This window comes from Lissotriton helveticus, chromosome 12, assembly GCF_964261635.1.
Source record: "Lissotriton helveticus chromosome 12, aLisHel1.1, whole genome shotgun sequence".
Lineage (NCBI taxonomy): Eukaryota > Metazoa > Chordata > Amphibia > Caudata > Salamandridae > Lissotriton > Lissotriton helveticus.
This window is the reverse complement of record NC_136073.1, coordinates 811,571,762-811,597,104: the sequence shown is the minus strand read 5'-3', so window position 1 is coordinate 811,597,104 and position 25,343 is coordinate 811,571,762. Positions and strand designations below refer to the sequence as shown.

The 25,343-nt window shown below is 45.1% G+C and overlaps 1 protein-coding gene across 2 annotated transcripts in view; it reads right to left on the bottom strand.

Annotated features, from left to right (window-relative positions):
• Positions 1 to 25,343, bottom strand: part of MUC1 (mucin 1, cell surface associated) — a 76,490-nt gene that overhangs the window by 11,266 nt on the left and 39,881 nt on the right. For both annotated transcript variants that reach the window (XM_078670441.1, XM_078670442.1), the window contains 10 exons: positions 24,402 to 24,727; positions 20,785 to 20,858; positions 19,496 to 19,629; positions 18,405 to 18,742; positions 11,719 to 11,792; positions 10,707 to 10,840; positions 9,574 to 9,956; positions 7,310 to 7,383; positions 6,420 to 6,553; positions 4,686 to 5,380 (listed from right to left, as the gene is read on the bottom strand). In XM_078670441.1, coding sequence (XP_078526567.1) covers positions 4,686 to 5,380; positions 6,420 to 6,553; positions 7,310 to 7,383; positions 9,574 to 9,956; positions 10,707 to 10,840; positions 11,719 to 11,792; positions 18,405 to 18,742; positions 19,496 to 19,629; positions 20,785 to 20,858; positions 24,402 to 24,727 — 2,366 coding nt within the window. The remainder of the gene's footprint in view (positions 1 to 4,685; positions 5,381 to 6,419; positions 6,554 to 7,309; positions 7,384 to 9,573; positions 9,957 to 10,706; positions 10,841 to 11,718; positions 11,793 to 18,404; positions 18,743 to 19,495; positions 19,630 to 20,784; positions 20,859 to 24,401; positions 24,728 to 25,343) is intronic.

Here is a 25,343-nt window from a genome sequence, read left to right as displayed (position 1 = left end):
GAAAAGTAGGAAGACACAGATGCATGCAATAAAGATGACTTTTAAAATGTAGACTACATTAAAGTGGAGGAGAAATTGTCCTCGTAATGGCATAGCCTTCCTTATTACCCACGACAATTTAAAAAAATGTCCAGTTTTAAGTCTTTTTTTATTACATGCATTCTCAAATGTCTTCAGCTGTACTCTAGTAGCCTTTAGCACCCTGTACAGTTATTTAGCCCTAAATCCTTACAACTCAACACTACTCCTTAATACTACCCTTTCCTAAACCCGGTCACATATCCCTTCCATAAACCTCCAAAGTCCCTCAGCAGAGCCGACTGTTGCAGCCGCACCTCGTGAAGACTTCCGGGGGGCTGGGCTTTGAAATAAACTTATGGGTTTAAAAGTAAAAACACCCACTGCAGAGTTTGTGTGTTCGACAGTTTTCAGGCAACAATAAAAATGTCAAGATAAACATTGGTAATTAATTATACACCTGATGGAAAGAGATTACGTTTTGTCTAGCGGCAGTCCTGATAGGGCTGCTGCAAAGAACTTTTACCATGCAGATCACAGAACTGTATTTGTAGATAGCTCAGTGGGTTACTGCTTTTGTCACAGAGATCCTTTTGTTACTTGTAGTTCACAAATTACAATCCTAATATAGCACAGTGACCTATGAACTGTCAAAGAGCGGCATGCAAACTGCAAGGCATAGGGTTGGAATCTTATGTTTTTCCCCCAGTCTTTCATTATCCTATTGTTGCTAAAGAGGGTTAGTTTTGATAGGAATACATTCTTATTATTAAAGCCAAACCGGAGCACGGTAGTACGTTTTGAATCCAGAGTTTGTGCTTCTCCAGACCAAACACTGAAATATAATTCCTACTAATATGGATGACATGGAATCCCTACATCTGGTAATCCTCCTCCTAGATTTATTTAAACACGTATGACTCGTGGTCTGTGTGTGATGGAAAGTGCTTGGATACACTACACTGGTATGAGTAGCGCTATAAAACAAGTGAAATGCATGAGAGAGGGGCAATGGAGAGGAGGGGCACTGGAGATGGTGGTAGTCAGGGAATCCATAGAAAAGGAGGTCATGGGGGGGGTGGACCAAAATGATTGTTCCAACAGGTGCCTTTAGCGTTAAAGCAGACCCTGGCTCTTAGGCACCCCTTCCTGAATCCCCCCCCAAAAATATATACACCGAACCCTAAAACCCCTTCATATTCTTAAAAACTGTTTTCCAAGTTGCCTTTACTTCCTCTTATTGCCACCTTTCAATGAACCATACAAAAATGAGGACTTATTTCTATACTCTCAAAACAGGTTTTTTTTGTTTTTATAAAGTCAACATTACCCATCCCAGAGGCCAAAAAAAAGTGAACACAAAAACACCCACCTTTAATGCTACCCATCCCTACAAAAGCCTTTCTACCCCTTAACAATAAATAACTTTCCTTAACCCTAAAAATCATGCTGCCTTGCCCCTACTCGCAGTAGACTTACCTACGCCCAAAAAGACCCAACATTTGTCAATTAGTTTGAAGCCACAACTTTTCCCCCTTTTTTTTTTAGCATACATTTTTGGCACAATTTTTTTCCAGTCTTTCTTCCCTGCCATATATTTTTTTTAATTGAAAGCCCAGGACACAGGAATAAAACATGCTAATACAATTTCTAGCTGTGAAAACAGATTATCCTGGGTAGTGGCGCGAACGTGATCCGCCGCCTTCTTCTGCTGGCACTGCGCTAGCTTAATTTCCAGGTTCTTTGCTTGGCCTCGTAAAGCTTTGGCTTGTGGTTGCATCTGCTGTGGTTTTGAAAAGCTTTCTTGCCAAATGTGCTTGCAACACCACACTTTCTAAGATCCGGCAGCTTTGTTACATTTACAGTCCCTCAAATCGAAACTTTGCCTGTGTATGATCCTGAACAATTCGGTTTGCTCTTTGTTGGTATTTACAGAAGTATGCCCGGTGTTCGCGTCAGACCAAGTATTGGTGAGCGCCAGTCAGTGCAATCCCTAAAAGGTTTTACAGTGGCGCTGGGAGTTGGCCTTGGCTGTCGGTAACTGCTTTCTGGTGTTTGCTAGCCGAGATGTTTGCAGTGCGCTGGGAAAAAAAATTGCCAGCGCGCTTTTTCCAATATTAGGTTGCTTCAAAGCGCTGAGGGGGACAGATAAAAGGCAGAAAGACAGGACAAAAGGGGTAGGAGAAGGAAATAAATACATCTCTGTGGTTGGGTTGGTCTCACCAGATGGATAAATGATGCATGGAGGACAACCTGGGCGTGACATCCAACTAAGAGCTAGGGCATAAGTAGGAAAGGGAATTGGGGGTGCTTAGGAGACAGTATGATTGAGGGGTAGGTGAACAGAGTCAGGCGCGAGTACCATACATATGTAGGGTTCGTTGGTTGGGAGGTAGAGAACAGGAACCTGGTGCCATGAAAATTTGTACATTTACCAGTGGTGGAGTCAGGGGCGCAGTGGTCTGTTGCATTAGAGAGGAACAGTTCCTACTCACTGACGGGGTACTCCCTCCATGGCAGCTCAGTTCAAATACTACTATCCATCGCTGGTTGCAAGTGCCGAACGTGATTTTGGCACAGCATCAGTTGGGAGTTTGCTTTATGGGTTAACTCACTGAACATTACACATTATTTTTTAGGATCATCTAGGAGATAAAGTAGTTTGCTTCCTCTCCCAATCCTTTGTGGTAAACAAGGAGGGCTCCTGAAAGCTCCTTTGTTGCGTTTGACGGTTCAGGCTAACATGACCAGACGTACTTCCAGTTTGCCGCAACAGGATTGTAAAAGATTTCTTTGGAGAAGTGGATTGGGCCCAGTTCACACTGCTTTGTCCAGCCCAGGATCTATAGTCAATTGCCACAGGACACAACTATTAGAGTTTGGCAAAGATACATCTGAAATCAATTGCATGGACTGAACCTTTTGCCTGTAAACCATTTGTAGCCAAATGTGATCTTATTCCCTTTTTAAAAAAAAAAAAAAAAAAAATGAATGAAAATTGTCAGATTAACTTGCTAAAAGAATCTGGATGATCACTAAAAAGCATTTTCAGAATCTGCAAATTATAAGCTTATTTTGCCCGGAAATAAATTGCTTGGTTTAAAAGCCAACTAGGAAAAAAGGGAGAAAAAAAAAAACACCAAAGAACAAACAGTGGCACATTGAAAATTGCCACCACAAGACTACCATCTTCACAACTAATTCACATATAAGCACATTTTTTACTGCATGACGAAGAAGACAACAAAGTTTTCTGACGTCAGCGACTATGAAGATCCAGGTGTATCATGTAAAATAAGTGTTTGCACACACACGACATGCAAACAGTTGTGTTCTTCCCATGATGCACTGCATGTGGTATCGCTAGATTAGGTTTCACCCTGCGGGCATCGTCGAGCACTGGGATGAGGCTAACCCTGTACGATTGAGTAGAATCCTGAACTGTAACAATTTAAGCCTGCCATCAACTATGTGGTCATGACAAGTAAAACCAGGTCCCCAGGATGTTTGTCCTCAAATACTTCCATCATGGAATTAAATATGTGGAGAAGCGTGGCTCAGTGGTTAGAGGCGGCAGACCCGGAAGCTGAGATCAGCCATGGACCAGGGTTCGATTCCCTGCCTCGGCGGGTCTCGGGCTCAAAAAATTCCACGGACTCGACAATTCTCGCTCCGGTGCCTACTCGACTCACGGGGTCACACTCTGCGACTCTGGGCAATAGCTTGCTTAATCTCCACTACGGCCCCTCGCGGCGGGATGCCTGGCTTTCACCTTGTGAATACCCTGCCGGGGTAGCTCACAGGGGAATACCAGGACGGGTTCCCTAAGCAAGCGCCTTGAGACCCCTGGGTGATTAGTGCGCTATATAAATCGAAATACATTTACATATCAGAAATAACTCTGGCAAGTTTCAAGAAATGGCCCATTTCAACTAGTGAGACTGAAGCAGGGGGCTTCCGCAAGAAGGCTTCTGACCGACAAGCATGGGCCCGACAGGCTGGGCTGTGGGATGGTGGCATGGGCAAAACTGATTGTAGGTTTTAAAATTCTGGCAGGAGCTGGGGACTCCCAAGAAAGCATCTTTTACTCACCCACCCATTCCCGATGCTAAGTATTTCTAAAGTGGTACTGATGTGGAGAAACAAAGTTTGGTGCAGTTCTTCAGAAGTTGTCATATTTTGCAGGGTAGGTTTGTGATTGGATAAAAGGGAAGGTGAACACATTGGCATCACATTCCACAAAGACAGGCTAAATCTGGATTGGATTCATTTTTACCCCAATTATAGGCTGTGAACCTCCGGTGAGCACACAGGTTGTTGGGGTGGGCACTTTGGCCATGGTCCCTAGCCCTACAGCTATCATTTTGCTAGGCTGTGATTTGCTATCTTTGAAATAGGAGGCTTTCAAGCTGATGGATGCCTGAACATAAAACATTTTATCCACCCACGTCAAGTTCCTTTAAGACCCACCTACATGGGATCCATACCATGCATCTAAAAAAACAAAAAAATAACTATTTATCTAACCAACAAGTACAAAATATACAGTGAGAGATGCCAGGATACGCTGTGCAATTGTAGTTGGAGATTTCTTTGGCACACTTTAAGCAATGATGCAAGGCAGATTTAAGGTAAAATACTTAAAAATAAGATTTTAGGCTCCTTACCACGTTTTTCACTTTTGCCACCATGTCCTTGTGGGCTTGCGAGTTCGGGTCATTTAACTCATTACTAAACAGTGGATCTGTCATGCGAAAACTTAAGTAGATCACTTTGGCTGGTGACTGGGTTATTGAGGTTGTTGGTGTGGCCGTTGAGGACTGTGAAACTTGGCTAGAAGAGCTTGCTGGTTTTGTGCTGGAAATTGATGCATCTGTGGGCTTTGCTGTGCTTGGAGTTTTGTTAGTAGTGTCACTGGGTGTTCCCTTAGCAGTTGATGTTCCTGTGGAAGGGGTGGTCGAAGAGGAGGAAGCTGTGGATATGGTGGAATGGCTGGATGGGGTTAAGGCAGTCACTGTGGCCTGACTGGAAGTTCCTGTGGGAGCAGTGCCTGGCGAGGAGGTCTCCGTTGTGGATCTTGTGCCCAATGTCCCCGTAGATGCTGGTCCTCCTGTAGCAACGCTGACAGCAGAAGTCGGGGAGGATTCATGGTTAGTGAAAGGGCTGGGAGAATGTGCAGTAGTGGAGGTCCCTGTGGGATGCGCGGTGGTCCCGGAGGAGGACGCGGATATGGTGGGAACTGAATCCTCGGTCTTAGGGACTGACCCGGAGGTGGTGATAATGGACACCTGGGAGCTAAGCGTCACGGTGCTGGAGGTCACAGGAGCAGCTGTGGTGGTCCTCTGGGGTGTCATCGGGGTCACTGTATTAAACCGAGAAAACAAGGAACATTCAGATCAAGCTGTGTGAGATCCAAAAATACAAAACTAGTTTCCCAGCTGCACAGAGTTAAGCTCATGTTTACATGCAAGGAATGATGAATGAGGTCCCCCTGCATCCTGGGTGTGGGATGTACCACACCGAGACATACGTTTACAGCAAGGAGAGCATATGATCGAAGCAGCGATGTGCAGATTCAGTTGCCGGGTGTGAGAATGGTGTACTCAAACCAAGGCCCAGGCATGAGAATGGCTTTCATGTCAATGCTAAGGTGTCAGAAGTGAGTACTCGCAATAAGATCCAAACATGAGACAAGATCATGAATATATCTCTTTACATCAAATGCGCTACAACGCGGTAGTTACGACCGCGTTGTTACAACGCAAACCATTACATTGCAAGTCGTTTCAACGACTTGCTGTAGAGGGTACGCTGGACTTTGGAGTAGGTAAATTATACTATTCCTGTTTGTGCAACAGCAGGGAAGGTGTTGGATTGTAAATCCAACACAAGCACGCCCCATACAGCAAGTCGTTGAAACTACTTGCGATGTAATGGTTTGCGTTGTAACGAGGCGGTCGTTGTAACAACTATGTTGTAATGGAATGCATTGTAGAGCATTCGATGTCTCCCCTAGATCATTCATGTCATTTCCTAGGTGTGAGAGCTGCGTACTCAAACTAACCCCCAGACTTGACAAGGGATCATTCGTGGTAGCTCCTAGGTGTGAAAAGTACCTACTCAAACTAAATCCCAAGCAACAGAATTGAAAATGAAATATTCGTACCAAGTCCCACGTGTGCAATATGTACATTCTTATCAAGCTGAGGGTCACGTCTAATCATGGGCTGCCTCAGATGCAAGCACTACCTATTCAGACTGTGCTTTCAACTACGTCCTTGTGCACATGTATGTCAGTCTTGGTTTGGTGCCGTAGGAGTAGCTGGGTGTTTATTGGTTGCCATCAGTGAATTCCTTGTGTAACCCCACACCAGTCCCAGATGCAAGGCATGCAGACTCACCAGTGGCTTCAGATATCGTCAAGCCGTTGACTGTGCTATTCGTAGCATTGGCCAGTGCCTTCTCCACATCCGCAAGGGTTATGTCGCCAGAAGAAGCAAAGTTGAGGGCTGTGTGTGCAATGATGGACCCATTGCTGGAAGGCAAAACATCAGTGTAAGCAGTCACCTGACACAAGCCCCAGGGCATGCACACCAGATCATGTACACAGAGCACTCACACAGGACACTGGAAACATCTTGGTCCACAGCGGTTTATATGCAGATGTGGTGACCAACTGCCATATGGTTGGTATGTGGACAGCTGCCGGGGTTTGCACAAATGGACGCAGAAAGCATGCTCATACCTACACCCGCAAAGGGCATGCTACACAACCGGTACACATGCGTGAGGGCGAACATGCACTACCATGCATTAATAATGGCATGCAGATTGATGAAAACAATTCATAACGAAAAAAAAAAAAAACAGGAGCATAGTCTGAATAAAAACAAAGTACGGCCCTGGCTTTTGTCAGATTGCTACTCAGACAGTGCTGGCCAGATGGCAAGCTAGAGTGACAGCTCCCAGAACTCAGCTGTAGCCAAGTTAGAACACAGAAGTATATTAATAGCTCAGTGCTTGCCCCATAAGGAGGTGCTAAACAACCACTTTGCAGGATACTACTGGGAAGTATGGAGGCATTAAACATACTCATGAGGTAACCTATAAGCTAAAAGGGGCATTCCGAAAGTGTTTAATCAAATCGCGAGTTTAACGTATAAGCACGGTGCAACAGCATGTGGCGCAAATGGAATAAAAAGCACTATTGAATACTCAGATGGAGGGTTTCTGCGCACAACACTACCATTAACACTCAGCACACTCACGACTGGTCACCATCATTCCTTACCTGAATCCTACCACTTCCACGCCAAGGTAGGTAGATGCTGTAGGACAGCCACTGCAGTTGTAGAGTTCGTCACACTGTTGGTATGCAGAGAAACAACAAGGATCTAGTGAGGTTAATCATTGGAGAGAGAACCATTTTTAAAACCAAATTGAGTTCTATAAAAACAGTTATGAATTTGGTCTCTGGTTACCAGAGCCATAGCTGCAGCACACCTTGGGTATTCGAATGCCCTTTACTTCGGATCTGAAAAATACATTTACTGGAAGCCCCCTAACTGAGAAGCTAGAACAGCGGACAGCATCAGTTTGATCTGCAGCGGTCTATACTATGGTTATGCTCGGCTTCCATAAGAAGTGTGTGTCGTTTATACCAGAATCCAACTCTGGTAACGCACTCCTATGATGTAGTAACAGTTGATAACAAAACTTGTTACCCACTGTCATAAAGGCCCTTGGGACCGAGCTAGTCTGCTTTGAATGAAAGCAGGAAGCACGGCTGCAGGAGCGAGAAGGAAAGCAGGGAAGCTGGTGGCGGCTGGTTATGGACGGCACAAAAAGGTATTTATTATTCAAATTTGTGACTCGCAGGAGCGGCCAAGTTATGTATGGCTGCCCCATTACTCCTATACCCATGCGTAGCATCTGGAGAAGGGAATATTGGGGGCTGGCCATACATAACAGCTTTCCTCTCATTGTTTATTTGATGTCACTCAGAACCCATTGGTGGAAAACGTTCTTAATTTACCATTTCCTCCCTCTAATTCTATAGATTATGTATGAGTCTGGTATACAGCCACTGGTGTGAATAACTGAGTTGTAAATCTAGAAACTTACTACTATGAAGTTGTACTTAATAAAAAAATAAAAAGCTGCAACTCACGGTTGCTACATCGCAAAGGAATTCCAGACGGCTGTGCCACGGCTCTCTGAACGCCAGCAGAGCAGCGCTGGAAAGCATGGAGCAGTTTCTGGTAGTGAGGGATGGGAAGGCAGACTGAGTGGTGGGGGTAGGTTACAGGATGCAAGGTATTTTTTCTTTGTACACTTGGGACAGTAGGAGAAGCCAAGTTATGTTTGGCTCCCCATTACTCTTCTGCCCCCGTGTAGCAGTTGAAAGCAGCAGACAATGTTTAGGGCCATACATTACATAAAATTATGGCTGGCTAAAGAGTGAATTTCTGCAATGTTTTTCATCGAGGGATTCTGAGTGACAAAAACAACTCTAGATTCACTCTCGTTGTCCACTTGTAGTCACTCGGAAACCCTCAGTGAAAAGCATCCCCGTAATCCATGGTTAACCATTATATACATATATGTTGTGTATGGATCTCCTAGAGAGCCTCTATTGTTTTATTTCACTTTCTGAATCTCATAACCCACTGCTATGACATCACAAGAGTTGATAACAGGACTCGTTATCCTCTGTTGCTACGTCATAAAGGTCTTCCAGGACAGTGCTCTCCGGGAGGCTGTCAGTGCAGCGCTGTTGGTCTACTTATAATTAAAGCAGAAGCTCATCTGCAGGGGGGTGGGGTGGGGGGGGGGGGGGGGAGGCAAGGAAGGTGGCGGGGCTTGGTTCAGGATGGCAGGTAAGGTTTTTTTCCTTAATTTTGGGGCAGAGATACATAACATACCAGGTTATGTATGGCTCCCCATTACACTGCTTGCTGCTGCATAGCAGGTGAAAGCAGAGAGAATAGGATTTTGGAGCCCATACATAACATACAAATTATAAAAGGGTAAAAAGTGAATTACAGGGATTTTTCACCTCCCGGTTCTGAGTGATGTCATAGACAACTCGAGCTTTGCTCTCGTGGTCTACTTCATGTATCTGAGACACATCCCCATAATTCACAGTTACCCATCTATTCCCCTGTATATGTATATTTATATACATTCTGCACTAATCGCCCCTGTGTAGATTGACAAGAATATTTAGATTCCCTGCTGACCCCATCCCTCCAGCCGGTCAACAGATTACTGTTCAAGTCCATAAAGGTATTTTTGCCCCAGTAGTAAATGCCAACTAGTAGAACTTTTAATAAATACGTGGCTGTTGGACAGAACTTTTGGGATTTCTTAGCTCAAAGGCTTCTACCAGAGGTTGCAGCTGAATCAGTCTTTGTGAATATGAAAAGAGTTTAACAGACATGTCTTTCAGACATTAGTTCTTTGTTTAGGTCCCATTTTCAGCGGCATAGTGCGAGACAATCACTTGCGAAATTTTAAATTGCAGAATGGGGTCAGTACATCCCATTTACTTACCAGTTTTGTGATCTGTTCACTCATATTCTTGAATTCAGGAGAGGAAGAGTTCGACAACTCCGTAGTATACTCTACATTAGTTATATGAAGAGTAAGATTGTAGAGTACGAGGGGAGCCGCTCCAGGGGATGTGGTCACTGCTGTGCTTTGCCCAGTTACAGTGGCGGGGGTCCTGGTGGGATGGGCGGTGGTCTCGGAGGATGGTGAAGTGGGGGTCCCGGTGTGATGGGTGGTGGTCTCGGAGGATGGTGAATTGGTGGAAAGTGAATCCTCGGTCTTAGTGACTGATCCGGAGGTGGACATATGGGACACCTGGGAGCTCAGCATCACGGTGCCGGAGGTCACCGGAGTAGCTGTGGTGGTAACCTGGGTAATCGGCGTCACTGTATTAAGCAGACAAAACAGGGAACATTTAGATCAGCAAGCTGTGTGAAATAGAAGACTTCACATGAATGAAGACCAATGGTTAACATACAAAGCTAGTTTAAAAGCTGCACAGAAGTGAATTCATATTTACATGTAGAGAATGATGAATGAGCCCCCTGCATCCTAGGTGTGGGATGATGCATACAGACGCATATTTACAGCAAGGAGGGCTGTAGGATATTGAAGGAGCGGATGTGCACATTCAGTTGGCGGGTTTTACAAATGTGTAATCACACCAAGGCCCAGGCATGAGAATGGCTCATTCATGTCAGTTCAAAGTTGAAGTGTGTACTTGCAATAAGCCACAAACACGAGAATAGGTCATTCATGTCAATTCCTAGGTGTGAGAGCTGCGCATTTATGAATTATCCTCTCACGTCAGGGGCTTAGTGTGTTAGCTTCTGGGTGTGAAAGTACCTACTCAAACTAAATCCCAAGCACGAGAATTGAAAATTAAACTTTCATACCAAGTCCCACGTGTGCAATATGTACATTCTTATCAAGTTCAGGGTCACGTCTGTAATCATTGGCTGCTGGGGTGCCTCAGATGTGAGCACTACCTAGTCAGACTGTACTCTTAACTAGGTCCATGTGCACATGTATGTCAGTCTTGGTGCCTTAGGAGTAGCTGGGTGTTTATTGGTTGCCATCAGTGAATTCCTTGTGTAACCCCACACCAGTCCCAGATGCAAGGCATGCAGACTCACCAGTGACTTCAGATATCGTCAAGCCGTTGACTGTGCTATTGGTAGCATTGGCCACTGCGCTCTTCACATCCGCAAGGGTTATGTCGCCAGAAGAAGCAAAGTTGAGGGCTGTGCGCGCAATGATGGACCCATTGCTGGAAGGCAAAACATCAGCGTAAGCAGTCACCTGACACAAGCCCCAGGGCATTCACACCAGATTATGTACACAGAGCACTCACAGGACACTGGAAACCTCTTGGTCCACAGCTGTGTACATTCGGACGTGGTCACCAACAGATATATGATTCGTATGTGGAAAGGAGCCAGGTTTGCACAAATGGACGCAGAATGTGTGCTCATACACACCCGCAAAGGGCATGCTACACAACAGGTACATGCAGAGCAAGCATGCCCTACCATGCATTAACACCTTTAGTGCTGCCAACGGTCTTCGCGAGCACTACCTTGCCAGTGCTGCACACATCCGGTGGCCGACGCGACCGCACCAGTTACTTCGAACGTTCAGAACTGGCGCTCAAAGTTCGCAGCAACAAATGGGTGAATAATGGCATGCAGACAAGTCAGAATTAGGGGGGGGGGGGGAACCTGGAGCAGCAGCATAGACTGGATAAAAACAAAGTAAGGCCCTGGCTTTTGTCAGATTGCTACTGACAGTGCTGGGCAGACGGCAAGCTAGAGTGACAGCTCCCAGAACTCAGCTGTGGCCAAGTTAGAACACAGAAGTATATGAATAGCTCTCAGTGCTTGCCCCATAAGGATATGCTAAACAACCACTGCAGGATACTACTGGGAAAGTATAGAGACATTAAACATACTCATGAGGTAATCTATATGCTAAAAGCGGCATTCCGAATGTTTCTAATGAAATCGCGAGTTTAGCCTATAAGCATTGTTCATCTGAGCGTTCAATAGTGCTTTCTTCCCATTCGCGCCACTTGCTGTTCCACCGTTTCTGCACACAACACTACCATTAACACTCCGCACACTCCAACTGGTCACCATCACTCCTTACCTGAACCCTACCACTTCCACGCCAAGGAACGTAGATGCTGTCGGACAGCCACTGCAGTTGTAGAGTTCGTCACACTGTTGGTATGCAGAGAAATAACAAAGATCCAGTGAGGTTAATCATTGGAGAGAAAGAACCATTTTTAAAACTCGATAGTTTAATTAAAAAAACGTTATTTATCTCGTCTCTGGTTACCAGAGCCATAGCTGCAGCACACTATGGACTACTAGGACTCTTTACTGCAAGTCTGACACTTACATTTACTGGAAGCCTCCTAAATGAGAAGCTAGAACAGCGGACAGCATCAGTTTGATCTGCAGCGGTCTATACTATTGTTATGCATGGCTTCCATAGGAAGGGTGTCGTTTATACCAGATTCTAACTCTGGTAACGCACTCCTATGATGTAGTAACAGTTGATAACAAAACTTGTTACCCACTGTCATAAAGGCCCTTGGGACCGAGCTAGTCTGCTGTGAATGAAAGCAGGCAGAACCCCTGCAGGAGCGGGAAGGAAAGCAGGGAAGCTGGTGGCGGCTGGTTAAGGACGGCACACAAAAGGTAGATATTTTTCAAATTTGTGACGCAGGAGAGGGCAAGTTATGTATGGCTTCCCCATTACTCCTCTACCCCAGCGTAGCATCTGGGGCAGGGAATATTGGGGGTGGGCCATACACAACATAGCTTTACTCTCATAGTCTGAGGTCACTCAGAACCCACTGGTGAAAAACATCCCCGTAATTCACCATTTCCTCCCTCTGTAGTTCTATATGTTATATATGGCTCATGTAGGCAGCCACTAGTGTGAATAACTGGGTTGTAAATGCAGAAACTCACTGCTATGAAGTCGTACTTGTTAAAAAATAAATTAAAGCGGTTACCCCCCTGTTGCTACATCACAAAGGAATTCCAGACTGCTGTGCCACGGCTCTGAACGCCAGCAGAGCAGCGCTGGAAAGCATGGAGCAGTTTCTGGAAGGGAGGGATGGAAAGGCAGACTGAGTGGTTGGGGGGGGGGGGGGGAGAGAAGGGGTAGCAGAATGCCAGGTATTTTTGTTTTCTTTGTACATTTGGGACAGTAGGAGAAGCCAAATTATGTTTGGCTCCCCGTTACTCTTCTGCCCCCGTGTAGCAGTTGAAAGCAGCAGCAGACAATGTTTAGGGCCATACATTACATAAAATTATAGCTGGCTAAAGAGTGAATTTCTGCAATGTTTTTCATCGAAGGATTGATTCTGAGTGACAAAGACAACTCTAGATTCACTCTCGTTGTCCACTTGTAGTCACTCGGAAACCCTCGGTGAAAAGCATCCCCGCAATTCACTGGTAACCATTATATGCATGTATGGATCTCCTAGAGAGCCTCTATTGTTTATTTCACTTTCTGAATCTCATAACCCACTGCTATGACATCACAAGAGTTGATAACAGGACTCGTTATCCTCTGTTGCTACTTCATAAAGGTCTTCCAGGACAGGCGGACACTGCTCTCCGGGAGGCCGTCAGTGCAGCGCTGCTGGTCTACTTTTAATTAAAGCAGAAGCTCAGCTGCTGGGGGGGGGGGGGGGGGGGGCGGCGGCTTGGTTCAGAATGGCAGGTAAGATTCGTTTCTTAATTTCTGGGCAGAGATACAGAACATATGCCAGGTTATGTAGGGTGCTCAATTACATTGCTTGCTGCTGCATAGCAGGTGAAAGCAGAGGGAATTGGATTTTGGGGCTCGTACATAACATACAAATTATAAAAGGGTAAAAAGTAAATTACAGGGCTTTTTTTCACCTCACGGTTCAGAGGGACGTCATAGACAACGAGCTTTGCTCTCATAGTCTAATTTTAGGTCCCTCTGTGACAAACATCCCTGTAGTTCAGAATATATATATATATATATATATATATATATATATATATTCACTGAAAAAACCATAGGTTATAGACCATATATAGTTAGAAATTAGCATTTACAAAACCTTGAAAATTCACTGAAAAAACCATAGGTTATAAACCATATATAGTTAGGAATTAGCATTTAAAAAACCTTACTTTACTCACACAAAACCATTGAAATTCCATATATAGTTAGTTGTACTAACTATATATCGCGCACCCGCAATCCACTGCTGATCATGTCACATATTACATCATTCATGACATGGTCAGTGACATCACTGATGACATCACTGATGACATCTCAAATGACATCACTGATGACATCACTGATGACATCTCAAATGACATCACTGATGACATCTCATTTGACATTACTGATCACATCACTGATGACATCATTCATGTGATAATACGATGAACCTCTTCAGACTCTAATATAACCTTAGATACACTCGGTGTAAACACAAACTCACAGATTGTCACTCATCCATGAAGTTACACACACACCTAGTCAGTCATGCAAACAATCAATCACACCTCCATTTCCTTAACTATACAGTTAAACACACCTTACTTATTCAAACATATACTAAAACATATTTACTCACTTATACAATCCTGGATACAAGTTCACAATGATCCATACAGCCACTCACACATTCACTGGCTCTTATGCACAGTTATTTATATATGTCAACTCTCACATGTACTGTATTTTACATTATTATTAGACCTTAGCGCCGCGTTCGACACGGTGAACCATGCCACGCTATTACACCGACTGGCGGGCATGGGCGTGTCGGGCGCGGCTCTAGACTGGCTTACCTCCTTTCTGAGTGAGCGCTTTTTCCAGGTCTTCGAGGGTGAGATAGTCTCTCCCAAACACCCTCTCAGGTGTGGGGTCCCTCAGGGCTCCTCCCTGAGCCCGACCCTCTTTAACGCCTACATGGAACCTCTGGACAGGATAGTCCATCCCTTTGGTGTGCGTATAGTCACCTACGCGGATGACACGCAGCTTGTGGTCTCGTTAGACCACGCAGATGGATCATCCGACACCTTAGGCCCCTGTCTAGAGGCTGTTGCCAGATGGATGCAAGCCTCCTGTTTGAAGCTTAACGGGGAGAAGACAGACATCATTCTACTCGGAAATCCCTCCCCGTCTGCTCTTGCACCCGTCTGGCCACCATGTCTTGGCGCTCCTCCTGCCCCCAAGTCCCAGATAAAGAGCCTCGGGATCTGGCTTGACACCGCCCTTGATTTCTCGGTCCAGGCTACTAAGACTGCCGCCACTTGCTTTGGACTAATGAGGATGCTCCGGCGGGTGCTCCCTTTGCTCCCTTTCCAGGCGAGGAGGACCATGGTCCAGGCCCTGATTCTCTCTCGCCTGGATTATGGGAATGCTCTCTACCTAGGAGCACCGGCTTCGGTACTGCAGAGGCTTCAGGTCACACAAAACAGTGCGGCCCGCCTACTGTTCAATCTCTCCCGTCGGCAGTCGGCGAGGAAGGCTCTGAAAGACCTCCACTGGCTCCCAATGGCTGCCAGAGTGCAGTTTAAAGCTTTGTGCATTATGCACAAATCCTTTCACCGTGTAGGCCCAGCGATTCTGCACCCTTTGGTCACGCCTTATGTCCCAGCACGCCCCCTTCGGTCTGGTACCTTGCAGCTGGCCACCTCCTCTAAAATTAACAAAGCCCGTTGGGGTGGCCGCTCTTTTTCCCATTCGGCGACCAGACTTTGGAATGCCCTCCCCTTTGCCATCCGAGGAAATAGCAACCTCCTCTCATTCAGAAAGGCCTTGAAAACGCATTTGTTTGCTAAATCCTGCTGATCTGCCCCGAGCCTGCGCTAAACCATTTTATCTTCAAGCGCTGCGAGGCCCTAGGGCAGTTATGCGCTATACAAATGCAATTTTTCATTTCATTTCATTTCATTATTATTGGGACATTTGTAAAGCGCTGCGTTACGCACACCGGCGTGTCCACGCGCTGAAAGTGAGAGAGGCAGAAAGACAGGGAGCAGAGTAACTTATTAGTCATTTACTTCATATAGAGGTGGGTTTTTAGTTTCGCTCGAAACCTCGCTTCTTCAGGTTCCAGACGCAAGTCTACTGGGAGTTTATTCCAGTAGTTTGCCGCTAGACACCTGAAAGATCTGCCTCCCATGCGCGCTTTCTTCACCCTGGGGACCCTAAGCAGACCCCCATCGGCAGATCTGAGCGCTCGAGCGGGTATATAAGCTTCAACCAGTTTCCTAAGTGGTCGAGGAGCCCTATCATGCAGGATACGGTGACACGTGCAGAGGGCTTTATATTCAACTCTACGCCTCACCGGAAGCCAATGCAGCTTCTGCAGTGCCGCCTTCGAAGGCGCCCTTTTGGGCAGCCTGAGGATGAGACGAGCTGCCGCATTTTGCAGCACTTGGAGGCGAGCCATGCTCTTATCTGGCACCCCCAAGTAAAGCAAATTCCCGTAATCCATCCTGGCGGTTACCAAAGCATGTACCATACATATGTATGTATATATGTAAGTACATATGTACTTACTTTGACATGTAGCACTGAGATATCTATTCACTCACCAATACAGTCATGCACACAGTCAACCGCCCATACAGCTGTTTCCACATGCACTTTTGAACCCATACATCTATGCAGAGAGTCATACACCTCCCAGCCACCCATACACACTCTCAGTCTCCCATACAAATACTTGGGCAACCAATCAATAACCCATATAGTTAATCATATAGCTACTGATCAACACATGCAGCAGTTTACAGAACAACAGACATAATGATGCACAAATTAAGACAGTTTAGTCACTAACCCATGCACTCAGTGAGACACATTTAATCACTCACTCATACAGTCAGTCATGCACCTACTAAATCCTTTGTTCAGACACTTCTACATCCACTCATTCTTCAATATGTAAGACATATTTTAACTTTACAGAAACATACAGTCACTGGATGTTGTCATCAGTGATGTCATCAGTGATGTCATTTGAGATGTCATCAGTGATGTCATCAGTGATGTCATTTGAGATGTCATCAGTGATGTCATCAGTGATGTCACTGACCATGTCATGAATGATGTAATATGTGACATGATCAGCAGTGGATTGCGGGTGCGCGATATATAGTTAGTACAACTAACTATATATGGAATTTCAATGGTTTTGTGTGAGTAAAGTAAGGTTTTTTAAATGCTAATTCCTAACTATATATGGTTTATAACCTATGGTTTTTTCAGTGAATTTTCAAGGTTTTGTAAATGCTAATTTCTAACTATATATGGTCTATAACCTATGGTTTTTTCAGTGATATATATATATATATATATATATATATATATATATAACATTTCTATGGCAAAATGAAACCCCTTATTTTGTTCCTTTTCAAATTAAATGTATTAAGTGTTACCACTTTATTCCAATCAAGATGACTTCAGGTGTGCCATACTTTTGTCATAAGTAAGACTGTTAGCGTTCTAGTTGTTCTTTAAAACACTCTGGGACATTCTGTCACTGGGCTATAGTTGGGCTACATCTGGCTGATATTTGGGCTACATTTGTTTTTTTTTGTCTCTGGCGGCCATCTTTGGGCTACATTGGGCTTCATTGGGCTTCATTGGGCTACATTGGGCTACATTGGGCTACATTGGGGCTCCAACATATATATAGCCCAATGTAGCCCAATATATATTTTTCAAAGTTAATTTTCGTAAAAACCACTGGAGCATATATCTTGAGACATAGCAAAGGCACATCGGGCTACCAGTCCCTACAATTTTGCCAAGTTTCGTGGAAATCCATTCAGCCGTTCGAGCTAAAAGTGAGTCCAACCGCCCTATGGAAAACTCAATGTTAAAAACACGTTTTGGGACCCCCCTTTTTTCTCGGCCCCCGCTTGACGAAACCCCCCCAAATTTCCAGGGGCTGCTCAGAAACAAAATGTTCCATTTTCCAGAAAATTTCAGCCAATTCCGTCCTCAAACGCCAAAGTTATTTAACATAGAATTTTCAAAAATCCCATAGGAAAAAAATCCTAACTATATATACCTACTGGCGACCGCCAGTAGGTAAATTATATATATATATATATATATATATATATATATATATATATATATATATATATACACACATATATATACACATATACACACATACATACATACATATACTGCGCTAATCATCCATGTGTAGATTGACTAGAATATTTAGATTTCCTACGGACTCCATTACTTCCAGCCTGCAGACAGATCTGTTAAAGTCCATAATGGTATTTTTGCCCCAGTAGTAAATGCCAAGTAGTCTAACTTGTAATAAATACGTGGCTGTTAGGAGGAACCCCTCTTTGAAGCACGTGGTTGTCCCGCGATGTTCCATAGGGTTTGGGGAAAATGGCTGAACCTACTGTTTTAAATTACCAGCTTTGGCTCTCCCATGTAACAGGGTGCGGCTTTCCAGCTTGGGTGGCTTGCATAAATACTCCTACCCGTGTTTTTTTTTTACTGCCTGTTGGAGATGGAATTGACTTTACTGTGTAAGATGTATGCTGTCATTTTGTTTATTTGCTTTTCAAAATGATAGTAAAATTGATTTAAAAAAAATGTGGCTGTTGTGATTTTAGCTCAAAGGCTTCTACCAGAGGTGACAGCGGAACCATTATTTATTAAGTTGAAGAGTTTCAGACATTAGCTCTTTTTTAGGTTCCATTTTCAGCAGCAGTGTGAGACCATCTCTTACAGGATTTTAAATTGCAGAATGGAGCCAGAACATCCCATTTACTTACCAGTTGTGTGATCTGTTCACTCATATTCTTGAATTCAGGAGAGGAAGAGTTCGACAACTCCGTAGTATACTCTACATTAGTTATATGAAGAGTAAGATTGTAGAGTACGAGGGGAGCCGCTCCAGGGGATGTGGTCGCTGCTGTGCTCTGCCCAGTTACAGTGGCGGGGGTACCGGTGGGATGGGCGATGGTCTCGGAGGATGGTGAATTGGTGGAAACTGAATCCTCGGTCTTAGTGACTGATCCGGAGGTGGACATATGGGACACCTGGGAGCTCAGCATCACGGTGCCGGAGGTCACCGGAGTAGCTGTGGTGGTAACCTGGGTAATCGGCGTCACTGTATTAAGCAGACAAAACAGGGAACATTTAGATCAGCAAGCTGTGCGAAATAGAAGATTTCACATGAATGAAGACCAATGGTTTACATACAAAGCTAGTTTAAAAGCTGCACAGAAGTGTATACATCTACATGTAGAGAATGATGAATGAGGGCCCCCTGCATCCTAGGTGTGGGATGATGCATACAGACGCACATTTACAGCAAGGTGGGCTGTAGGATATTGAAGGAGCAGATGTGCACATTCAGTTGCCGGGTTTTACAATTGTGTAAAATCACACTAAGGCCCAGGCATGAGAATGGCTCATTCATGTCAATTCAAAGGTGAAGTGTGTACTTGCAATAAGCCACAAACACGAGAATAAACCATTCATGTCAATTCCTAGGTGTGAGAGCTGCGTGCTCACACTAAGCACCTGATGTGAGAAGGGATCATTCGTGGTAGCTCCTAGGTGTGACAAGTACCTATTGAAACTAAATCCCAAGCAAGAGAATTGAAAATTAAACATTTGTACTAAGGCCCACGTGTGCAATATGTACATTCTTATCAAGCAGAGGGTCACGTCTGTAGTCATTGGCTGCTGGGGTGCCTCAGATGTGGGCACTATGTATTTAGACTGTACCCTCAACTAGGTCCTTGTGTACATGTATGTCAGTCCTGGTGCCTTAGGAGTAGCTGGGTGTTTGGTTGCCATCAGTGAATTCCTTGTGTAACCCCCACACCAGTCCCAGATGCAAGGCATGCAGACTCACCAGTGGCTTCAGATATCGTCAAGCCGTTGACTGTGCTATTCGTAGCATTGGCCACTGCGCTCTTCACATCCGCAAGGGTTATGTCGCCAGAAGAAGCAAAGTTGAGGGCTGTGTGTGCAATGATGGACCCATTGCTGGAAGGCAAAACATCAGTGTAAGCAGTCACCTGACACAAGCCCCAGGACTTGCACACCAGATCATGTATACAGAGCACTCACACAGGAAACATCTTGGTCCAAAGCGGTGTATATTCAGACGTGGTCACCAACTGACATATGTGGAAAGGAGAAGGTTTCCACAAATGGACGCCGAATGCATGCTCATCCCCACACCCGCAAAAGGCATGCTACACAACAGGTATTAGATTAACAAGTTTTGAGTTCAAGGCCCAATGTTAAACGTTTCTAACTAAATGCGACCTGGTCCCTTCTTATATTCAAAGTTCGGTTACACCCCATGTTTCAGCTCGACAGTTGAGATCTTCCAGCCTCTCACTGTTTTCAGTTCCAAGATTCCAACTTGACCGTATGAGTCCGCTCATTTGCCTGTTTGGGCCCCAAGCTCTGGAATTCCCTTCCAATTGCGCTTAGGAACTGCCAATCCTTGTTACTTTTTCGTAAAGGTTTAAAGACATTTCTGTTTAGTGACTCGGCTTGATCTGTGTGCACCTTTATGCCTGTTGCCTAAATGTGGTTATTTGCCTCCACATGCTCTCAGCACTGGGAAAACCCTGTTGGGTAGCTGAGCGCTTTACAAGTCAATAAATAAATATTAACATGCGTGAGGGCGAGCATATTCTACCATGCATTAATAAGGTCGTAGATGGATGAAAACAATTCAGAACGAGAAAAACAGAGGGGAGCATAGACTGAATAAAAACAAAGTAAGGCCCTGGCTTTTGTCAGATTGCTGCTCAAACAGAGCTGGGCAAATGGCAAGCCAGAGTGACGCAAAGCTCCCAGAACTCAGTCTGTGGAGAAGTTAGAACACAGAAGTATATTAATAGCTCTCAGTGCTTGCCCCATAAGGATATGCTAAAACAATCACGTTGCAGGATACTACTGGGAAAGAATGGAGGCATTAAACATACTCATGAGGAAATCTATGCGCTAAAGAGGGGCATTCCGAATGTTTCTAATGAAATCGCGAGTTTAGCCTTTAAGCATTGTTCATCTGAGCGTTCAATAGTGCTTTCTTCCCATTCGCGCCACTTGCTGTTCCACCGTTTCTGCACACAACACTACCATTAACACTCAGCACACTCACGACTGGTCACCATCACTCCTTACCTGAATCCTACCACTTCCACGCCAAGGTAGGTAGATGCTGTAGGACAGCCACTGCAGTTGTAGAGTTTGTCACACTGTTGGTATGCAGAGAAACAAGGATCTAGTGAGGTTAATCATTGGAGAGAGAACCATTTTTAAAACAAGATAGTTTAAACAAGCATTGGAAATGCAATAGGTCTCGCATTAGAAAAGTTGGAGCTATTGGTCTTGTAAATTTAATAATTTATGTTTAGTTTTTAGAATAGCAAATGTCAATATTTATAGAATTTGAAAATGTGACACCTATAGCATTATTAAAGCTACATGTTTAGTATTCCCCTGACTTACATGTATTGATATAAAATGTACAAGCCATTAAGATTTGTCATAAGTAATTATAAATTAGATAATTTTTGTAATGCATAATGGCACTACATTAAAAAAAAAATTGAGAGAAGATTGTGTTGCGTATTTGATATTTTTTAAAAATCAAGATTAAAAGTGTAATATTAATTTTTTGTATTAAAGCTTTAAACATTGATACATTGCATTTTTGCTGAGAACTGGGTAGAGAGGGCGGTAGAGCGAGGGCGGTAGAGCGAGGGCGGTAGAGCGAGGGCGGTAGAGCGAGGGCGGTAGAGCGAGGGCGGTAGAGCGAGGGCGGTAGATAGGGTGATAGATAGTGTAATTATGTGGCGTGTAATTATGTGACACTGAGTGCTATTTGGAGGGTATTTTGCGTTGAGCGCAGTGTAATTATGTAGCATTAATTATGTGGCACTGAGTGGTGTTGTTTGGAGTGTATGTTCCATTAAGTGCAGTGTAATTATGTAGCATATAATTATGTGGCACTGAGTGTGGAAGTGTGAGGGAGGGTGCAGGGTGTGTGAGGGTGCAGAGTGTGTGGGCGCAGTGTGTGAGGCCTAAAGTAATTTGAGGGCGCAGTGTGTGTGGGCTAAAGTAGTGAGAGGGCGCAGTGTGTGTCAAAAAGTAGTGCGAATACGAGTAAGGACGAGTTCCAAGCCTGGTAGAGGAATGTTGGCTCGGTCATATTCCACAGCAGGCGTGCTGCCTTGCGTACAGAGGAAAATCTGCTGAGGCCGGGAGGGGCTGTGGGGTACAGGGGAAAACTACAGGGAGAGGAGGCAGCAGCGCTAGGGAGATGGGGAGCCGAGGAGGGAGACGTGTATGTCAGAGAGGGGCTCAAGGCAGAGATAGGTGAGGGACCCCGAGAAAGCCCTGAGAAACAGGAACAGAAAGTCTGTGAGAGCGGGAGAGTCCGGTTGACTGAAGGAGACAGGGGGGCTGGCGGGGAGGGTTTGGGGGAGAACGACAAAGAGAGACTGAGACAGATGTGAAAGAGAGGCGGAAGAAAGAGGGGGCAGAGAAGCACAGAGAAAGAGCTGGAGAGATAGTTGGGCGGAGAGAAAGAAGTGAAGTAGAAAACGCGTGAGGATGGACCCATAGGCAAGAGGGAAGGCAGATGGATCTAATGTTACAAGAAAAGAGAAGGGTAATTAAGAGAAAGCGGCACAAGTTAAATAAAGAGACACGGCCGGCCGGGAAACTGAAAGCACGGCCAGCCGGCCGTGAAAGCCTTTGATGCTGCACGGGGTGGAGCGGCACCAAGCTGGGCAGACACGGCCGGCCGTGAAACTGAAAGCGCGGCCGGCCGTGAAAGCCTTTGATGCTGCAGGGGGTGGAGCGGCACCAAGCTGGGCAACAGATGGCTGGCGATTTGATGCTGTGCACACGCATTTTAGGTCAATGCACTTGCGCATTGACCTAAAAGCGCACAGGCACAGCATCAAATCGCCAGTCTAGGTAAGGTCTGTTTAAGCCCCTATAGTCTCGCTCCGCTCAATGCGCATGCGCATTGAGAGGCGAGACCTAAAAAACATTTATCTTGTCTCTGGTTGCCATAGCTGCAGCACACTATGGACTACTACAACACTCTTTACTTCAAGTCTGAAAAATACATTTACTGGAAGCCACCTTACTGAGCAGCTAGAACAGCGGACAGCATCAATTTGATCTGCAGCGGTCTATACTATAGTTATGCATGGCTTCCATAGGAAGTGTGTGTAGTTTATACCAGATTCTAACTCTGGTAACGCACTCCTATCACGTAGTAACAGTTGATAACAAAACTTGTTACCCATTGTCATAATGGCCCTTGGGACCGAGCTAGTCTGCTTTGAATGAAAGCAGGAAGCACGGCTGCAGAAGCAGGGAAGCAGGGAAGCAGGGAAGCAGGGAAGCAGGGAAGCAGGGAAGCAGGGAAGCAGGGAAGCAGGGAAGCAGGGAAGCAGGGAAGCAGGGAAGCAGGGAAGCAGGGAAGCAGGGAAGCAGGGAAGCAGGGAAGCAGGTGGCGGCTGGTTAAGGACGGCACAAAGGGTATTTATTTTTCAAATTTGTTACACAGGAGAGGCCAAGGTATGTATGGCTGCCCCATTACTCCTCTACCCATGCGTAGCATCTGGGGCAGGGAATATTGGGGTGGGCCATACATAACATAGCTTTCCTCTTTGTTTGAGGTCACTCAGAACCCATTGGTGAAAGACATCCCCATAAATCACCATTTCCTCCCTCTGTAATTCTACATGTCATATGGCTCATGTAGACAGCCACTAGTGTGAATAACTGTGTTGTTAATCCAGAAACTCACTGCTATGAAGTCGTACTTGTTAAAAAATAAATTTAAAAAAGCAGGTACCCCCTGTTGCTACATCGCAAAGGAATTCCAGACTGCTGTGCCACGGCTCTCTGAACGCCAGCAGAGCAGCGCTGGAAAGCATGGAGCAGTTTCTGGAAGGGAGGGATGGGAAGGCAGACTGAGTGGTGGGGGTAGGTTACAGGAGGCCAGGGATATTTCTTTTCTTTGTACATTTGGGACAGTAGGAGAAGCCAAGTTACGTATGGCTCCCCAGGAAGGAGGCAGGGCTTGGTTCAAGATGGCAGGTATGTTTTTTTTTCTTAATTTTGGGGCAGAGATACCCAACATGGGCCACGCTATGTATGGCTACCCCATTACACTGCTTGCTGCTGCATAGCAGGTGAAAGCAGAGAGAATAGCATTTTGGAGCCCATAACATACAAATTATAAGAGGGTAAAAAGTGAATTACAGGGATTTTATTCACCTCACGGTTCCCAGTGGTGTCATGGACAAATCGAGCTTTGCGCTCGTGGTTCATTTCATGTGTCTTTCTGACAAACATCGCCATAATTCACAGTTAACCATCTATTCCCCTGTATATGTATATACATACTGCACTAATCACCCCTGTGTAGATTGACAAGAATACTTAGATTCCCTGCTGACTCCATTCCCCCCCCCCAGCCAGCGGCCAGATTACTGTTCAAGTCCATAAAGGTATTTTTGCCCCAGTAGTAAATACCAACAAGTAGAACTTTTAATAAAAACGTGGCTGTTGGACAGAACATTTGGGATTTCTTAGCTCAAAAGGCTTCTACCAGAGGTGGCAGCTGAATCAGTCTTTGTTAATTTGAAAAGAGTTTAACAGACATGTCTTTCAGACATTAGTTCTTTGTTTAGGTCCCATTTTCAGCGGCATAGTGTGAGACAATCACTGGCTTTAAAATTGCAGAATGGGGTCAGTACATCCCATTTACTTACCAGTTTTGTGATCTGTTCACTCATGTTCTTGAATTCAGGAGAGGAAGAGTTCGACAACTCCGTAGTATACTCTACATTAGTTATATGAAGAGTAAGATTGTAGAGTACGAGGGGAGCCGCTCCAGGGGATGTGGTCGCCGCTGTGCTTTGCCCAGTTACAGTGGAAGGGGTCCCGGTGGTCTCGGAGGATGGTGAATTGGTGGAAACTGAATCCTCGGTCTTAGTGACTGATCCGGAGGTGGACATATGGGACACCTGGGAGCTCAGCATCACGGTGCCGGAGGTCACCGGAGTAGCCGTGGTGGTAACCTGGGTAATCGGCGTCACTGTATTAAGCAGACAAAACAGGGAACATTTAGATCAGCAAGCTGTGTGAAATAGAAGACTTCACGTGAATGAAGACCAATGGTTAACATCCAAAACATACAAAGCTAGTTTAAAAGCTGCACATAAGTGTTCACATCTACATGTAGAGAATTGATGAATGAGCCCCCTGCATCCTAGGTGTGGGATGATGCATACAGACGCACATTTACAGCAAGGAGGGCTGTAGGATATTGAAGGAGCAGATGTGCACATTCAGTTGGCGGGTTTTACAAATGTGTAATCACACCAAGGCCCAGGCATGAGAATGGCTCATTCATGTCAGTTCAAAGGTGAATAAGTGTGTACTTGCAATGAGCCACAAACACGAGAATAAACCATTCATGTCAATTCCTAGGTGTGAGCTGCGTACTCACACTAAGCCCCTGATGTGAGAAGGGATCATTCGTGGTAGCTCCTAGGTGTGAAAAGTGCCTACTGAAACTAAATCCCAAGCAAGAGAATTGAAAATTAAACATTTGTACTAAGGCCCACGTGTGCAATATGTACATTCTTATCAAGCAGAGGGTCACGTCTGTAGTCATCGGCTGCTAGGGTGCCTCAGATGTGGGCACTATG